The 6307-nt window shown below is 38.8% G+C and overlaps 1 protein-coding gene across 2 annotated transcripts in view; it reads left to right on the top strand.

Annotated features, from left to right (window-relative positions):
• The window catches only part of pcdh15a (protocadherin-related 15a), a 207842-nt gene that overhangs the window by 25760 nt on the left and 175775 nt on the right, over positions 1–6307 (top strand). For both annotated transcript variants that reach the window (XM_037680065.1, XM_037680057.1), the window contains exons 2-3: positions 3846–3860; positions 6233–6298. In XM_037680065.1, the coding sequence (XP_037535993.1) occupies positions 3846–3860; positions 6233–6298 (81 nt within the window). The remainder of the gene's footprint in view (positions 1–3845; positions 3861–6232; positions 6299–6307) is intronic.

Here is a 6307-nt window from a genome sequence, read left to right as displayed (position 1 = left end):
GATGGATGGATGGATGGATGGATGGATGGATGGATGGATGGATGGATTGTCCTTAGTTGGCCAACAGAGAATTGACGCCTTCAGGTGCTTCAAACGGTGCCACGAGACTGGAGCAGGAGCCGAGAAGAGTTCAGCTCAGAACCGTGAAGTGAGGGGAGGGAGAAGGGGGGAGGGGGGTTTAGGACACCTGAAAGAATCGGAGCTGCTGCACACACAACCTGCTGTTCTTCTCCAAAATAGTAATTTTATTAAGCGTTTACAAACGTATGAGAATGTTGATGTATAACAACCCGTTAAAATACACCAAAATGCAGGAAATGGCATCTCTGTTATTCAAAAATTTCTGTGAGAGGACCCACGGACCCCCCCCCCCCCCCCCCCCCCCCCGGTCCTGCCCACTGTTCTATCATCAATCAGTTTACAAATTAAGCCCTGCTGATAATGGCTTGAACAATGTGATGGCCATTGGCGTCAGAAGCAATCATAATGTGAGGGGGCACACCTTGGTCTGAAAGCCAGCAGCTCAGGGGCCGGACATCCAGCAATTGCAGTCATTATGTAAATAAACCAATACAATGATCTGTTACCTTTTTAAACTGTGTTTATTTTGTTGCATTGAATCATAAATGCAATAAACAGAACCCAAACCCAGAACCGCCAAAAAAAAAAAAAAAAACCTGTATTTTTCAGGGGTGTTGAGTTAAAATTTAGGGGTGCTTGAGCACCCCCAAAACGAAGCTTAAATTGCCACTGGACACCAGCCTCGCATCCATACAACAAAGAAAAGTTAAATTTGAGGGATACGCTGTGCATTGTTTAATCCTGTTCCAAATTCAAGGCTTACTGATGTGTGACTTGTTGAAAACATACAGAACCTCAGTAGGTGAGGGCACCGAGCTGCAGTACATCCCTCCTGCTGAGCTGTGTCATCAACTGTACCTTTTTTTTTAGATTCCTCTTTTCTTAACTGTGTTTTTTTTATTTTTTATTTTTTTATTGCTTCCCTAATTTTAAATTTCATTTAAAAAAAAATTAAAAAAATCTCAAATCTGAACATGGCTCACACAGCTTCTTTTTTTTTTCCACATCTAGAGTTTATTTCATTTTGTTGGAATTTGCCAAATTTTCTTTCATCAGAACTTTAGTTCTTAGCCTCGAATTGCCGATGTGGCGCATGAATCCCACTAATTCTCAACTTGTAATACAATTTCTGCAAAAGATGTCCAACAATCATGTCATGTCAACCACCTCTCAGTTACACATGTGCAGACAAGTTTGACTGATATGAACTTGAAAGTGTTTGCAGACTTCAATGGGCAGAGTTGCTGCCAGTAACAAGCAGGCTACATTGTGGTTTCTGTGCATTTCATACATGCTTTTTCCCTTCTGGCACCATCAACTGGCAATCCCTGACAGGACTGTATCTTGCACACAGTGACTGGGAGAATTAGCACTGCAGGCATGCATTGTTAACACAAGGCGCTAGCTTTAGTTGTGCTGTGAATAGAAAGGGAATGAGGTGCATGTGGGGCAAGATGAGGTGGAGGACAAGTTGTCTCTGGAGTGCTCTCTTCTCGTCTTTCAAGATATCACCGTTGTGCACGAGACTGTGTAAGATTATTTACACGGTTTTATCTAAAATGCTATAATTATGGGATGAAAGGTGTTAATGATTAATATTCTTTAAAGGAACACCAGGCCTTTATTCCAATAATATTTAACTCCAAATACGATCTCTTTCAAGTTAGGATTATCCAGAAATACGGTTTAAATACTTCATAATGACATCTTTCACAGTAAGCGTTTGTTTACTTCACTGTCAGATTCAGCTCAAAGTGGTGATCCCTATTGAAGCGAGGTGGGAAACCAGCACATAGCATCCCTGTTCTTCATCTAGAATAACTGTCAGTTTGGAAAATGACAGCGTGTGATCTAACGTAAGAATGGCGTCTTGTAACTCATGTTGTTTAGCTCACAAAGTATCCCATCCATTATAGGTAAATACCCTTATTGTGAAGCAAGTAAGTGGAGAGGATTCCCTGTGGTTTCGGAAGACTGGATTTCAAGCCTTGGTGTTTCAATAATTTTGATCACTGGAGGACTGTGAGAAGTGATTTGTCACATAATTGTTTAAATCCAAAGAGGGACGTTAAAATCCCAGGAAAAAAAAAAGACTTATGTCTTCCCATTAGGCTGGGAGGTCTTCTTTTAATAGAAAACATCACCTGCTGTTAAATGGTATAAATGTGTCAAGGAGTTAGGATCATTTGAGTTTGTTGTAAACACCACTGAGAGCAGAAGTTGTTGCTTTGTGGTTTTTTTGTGTACGTTCACATGCAGAGCTCTGATCACAGCATCACCTTGTCGTTTGCTGGAAATGGAGGCGCTATTCTTCGTCTCTGCTTCGTTCTTGAAACTAGACGCTTCAGATTGTTCTCCCCTACTGCCAAAACTACCACTTTAACCTGCCTACACACGTGCGAGGACGCGCACATCCACACACCGGCGTGAAAACACACATGTAAAAAAAAAAAAACAACTAACAAAACAGACTGTCTGTGATCCCCGGAGAAGCGTCTCAAAATGAGCAAAATAACTTTTATGCCACAGACGCACACTTGCACGCTCTTTTATTTCACAAACATTACGGTTTTCAGAGGAGACTTTCCACGTTGCTTGTTTATGAGTCATTGCGAGGTGTGACCCACTTGCTGTGTTCATCTTGCTGCTATGAAGGAGACAATTTCCTCAGTAGACAGGTAGAGGCTTTCTAATTCACTGTGAAGTCATTGACTCTGAAAATTAAAGCTGAATACGCCATTAAAGAGAGGTACATCTTGATAATAACACTGTCATGGGTTGTAGGTTAGGAATGGCTTTTACTGGTCTTCAAAGTAACAACAACATTAAAAAAAGGATCTGCATGTGTTTTGTCATTTTTAAGATTTCCTATAAATTTGTATCCAGCAAAAGGAGCCCAAAACTTGTGGCTTGCTTTTCATTCCTTTGCTTGTCATACATTTGTATTTTTAGAAACAGGATTGTTCATAAACGCATGCATCATCACATCCAGGGTTTTAATTCTGGCTAATTTGTCCTTTTGGAACACCACGTCAGTGAAGGCTCGTGGTAATGCATATTTAATAAGAAACCTATCCAGTGTTTTGCACCTGGTAACAGGTGCGTGGTTGCACAACTGAAGACGGCGCCAGAAGGTGGGTGGGAAACACTAGAGCAGTGACTGATGATGCGGTTGTGTTGTTCCCCATCTCCTGTTACATGGAAGATGACACGACCTGGCAACAAGCTGCCTAGGATTCAATATCTTCGAAGGAGGCAGAGCAAAATAATCAATGAATAGTTGGACATTGTTTATAATTATTGCTGCTCTTTTTCCAGAACATGTTTCAATTTTTTTTTACACCCAGAATATGTTTTTATTTGATTTATATTTGTGTGCCCCTCCCTACTTCCTTAGTTGAATGAAAATCGCCTGCTGTTTCTGGCAGTATGAGGAATGTCTTGGCCATATCTGTAAAAATGAAATGTCAAAAAAATGAGCGAATCACTAAAATCTACCATTTCTGGATTAAAGACTTATTCAGTATCCTTAACCCAAAAACTTTATTTCTCCCTCTTTTTTTTTTTTTTTGCTTCCTCATATGTATAAAATGTTTCTTCTACGCTAACAGCTCTTATTTTCTTGCAGTGATATTTTTCTCTTCTTTCCCAACTTCAGAGCTCTTTCTTAAATGTTTGATCTCACACTCTCCTTTTTTTTACTTTCTTCCTTTCATGCTTCTGCTCTGCTTCCCTCTGGCTACACTAACCTCTGACTCCTTCAGACTGGCAGTATGAGGGTAAGAGGGCAAGCCTCTGTTGTCTTTTTGCTTTTTGTGTTATTACCTTTCTGTATTCTGCCATTTTCCTTCATCGTACCCTGTAGCAAAGAATCATTTAATCCCAGTCTTTCCTTACATCAGCTGAACTGCCTCGCAGCCCCATTTCTTCTAGATGGGATGCTTCCCTTTCTCCTGTCTCCTCAACCTCATCCAACCCCCTCCACTGCCCCATCTGGTGCTGCTTGTCATGCTGCCACTACCTGTGTCCCATGTGTTTACACCTTCTAGCTGCTGTGACCTCCATCTGTGAAGCTTCGCTCACTCGTGCGCTGTACTTCATGTTGCTTTGTTCTACTGCCACCCTGTTTGTCTCAAGTCAGAATCATCAGTCAATTACTGCTGATGTTCCTGCTGCAGCAGCCATTGCAGGATCCACCGGTGTGATATGGAGAAACTAGACCACAACTTTTTTGGGGGGTTATTTATTTAGAACAGTGAAATGCAGCATTTACAGTAACTTTTTCAAAGTGCTTCTATGGGAATGATGTAACTTCTACACATCAAGTCATGACATTTTAGTAGGATCTTACTGAAACCTAAATTTTATTACTGATACAAGTTGATTGGAATGGCTTTTGACATATTAATAAATAGTGGTTTTTAAAACCAATAGAAACATGAAAAACACTTTTCTTTTTTTAATTTTAATTTAATCTTGAAGCTTAAGATATTCTCCATAAATCACACGAAAATACATTTCTATTAAATTCAGTTTATTTATATAGCGTCAAGTCACAACAGAAGTTGTGTCAGGACACTGAACAGAAACATTCATATACATAAAAAGTAACTTAATGACATTATTTATCTGAGGAACAGACTGCTTTGAGTTTAACTTCATTGCAGACTCTCATCTTGAGCAAACATGAAGGCGACAGTGGAAAGGGAAAAAAAAACTCCCTCATGAGGAAGAAACCTTTAACAGAACCATTCTCAGAACAAGCGGCCATCTGCTTCAACTGGCTGGGTTTGAGAAGAACAGATACACAATGGCAGGCCAAGAATCACATGCTAAGATAGAAATAATAGCAAATGTAAACTATTCAATTGTAAGAGTTCATTCAAGGAAATTAAGTAAATGTATCTTCACTAGTCTAAACCTATAGCAGCATAAAAAGCCAACCCCAACTATAGGATTTATCAAAAAGGAAAGTCTACCCAGTCTTAAAACTGGACAATGTGTCAGCCTTATGGACAAAAACTGGAAGTTGGTTCCACAAGAGAGGAGCCTGATAACTGAAAAATCATCCTCCCATTATTATAAATTTTAATACCTTTCATAATTATGTAGAATATTCATATAATCCTGCTTCACTTTTCCATCAAGTTTTATAAGACAAATGTGTTGTACAGTGCCTCTCACTCTTTGAGCTCTTATAAGCACCAGCTTCTTGCAGTAAAGAAAACTGATGGATGGATGGATATAGGAACCAGAAAAAGACACTATCTTGCTCGCCACCCTCTAATAAACCCATTTCTCTTTACCATTGTAGTTTGGGAGTGCATAATGGATTTAAATTGTACATGAAGAAAAGAAAAAGACACATTAGGAGAGGCCACTATTGAGCAATATAAAGAGGAACAAATAGTTTACCAAATTATCACAAGTCAGAAAAGCTGCTTATGCTCTTTGCTTCACTAAATTTACAACAAAAAAAACACTTTTCAAATGCTTTCACCACATGCTTTCGTTTGCCGTTTATCTAACAGATTTCTTAGTACACCATCTAAGCTTTGTTTGTGTACACTTTGTCAAGGGCAGGGCCACATACCTGCTAAATCAGTTGAGAAACATTTTTGACTTCAAAAAGTCTGTAATAGAAACCTCAAATACTTCACAGGCCTAAGCACTTTTCAGCAGAAATTAAATGGTCTCTAAATTATCTTTGTAGTTATCAGTATACATACATACAGACATACATACAGATTGTACTAATCACATACCTGAACACTAACTACAAAAGTATCTGAAATACTCCATGGCAGCTTTACTTTAGGTTGTTTGATCATCAGTACAGTTCTCAAGTCAAGTGTGGACTTTGGCTTAATATTTACAATTTTGTCAAATATAACCTTGAAAAAAGTGCCAATCAAGTCAGGTGCATAAGGAATTTATTTAAATACTTTGATTTCAGAATTGTATTTTAGATCTCCAATAATTATTTTAATATATAAAAATATTAAACGTTTTTTTTTATTATTTAATCATGTTCTAAAAAAAATACACGTGCTTTTCTAACGATCACATTTAATTTAAACAAATTCTGGTTGATACATATTAGTCAGGTTTGCTTTTATTTGTGTTTACCTTTGTGTTTTTGTGTGTGCAGCGTGTAAACTGTCCCGGCCAGGCCCCCCTGCAACCATAGTGACTGTTGACGAGGAGAGCCCCAATGGTACGTATC

Source organism: Nematolebias whitei, chromosome 1 (genome assembly GCF_014905685.2).
Source record: "Nematolebias whitei isolate Nwh7 chromosome 1, NemWhi1, whole genome shotgun sequence".
In the NCBI taxonomy this organism is placed as follows: domain Eukaryota; kingdom Metazoa; phylum Chordata; class Actinopteri; order Cyprinodontiformes; family Rivulidae; genus Nematolebias; species Nematolebias whitei.
The sequence above is the reverse complement of the archived record's forward strand: the minus strand, read 5'-3'. Positions and strand labels throughout refer to the sequence as shown.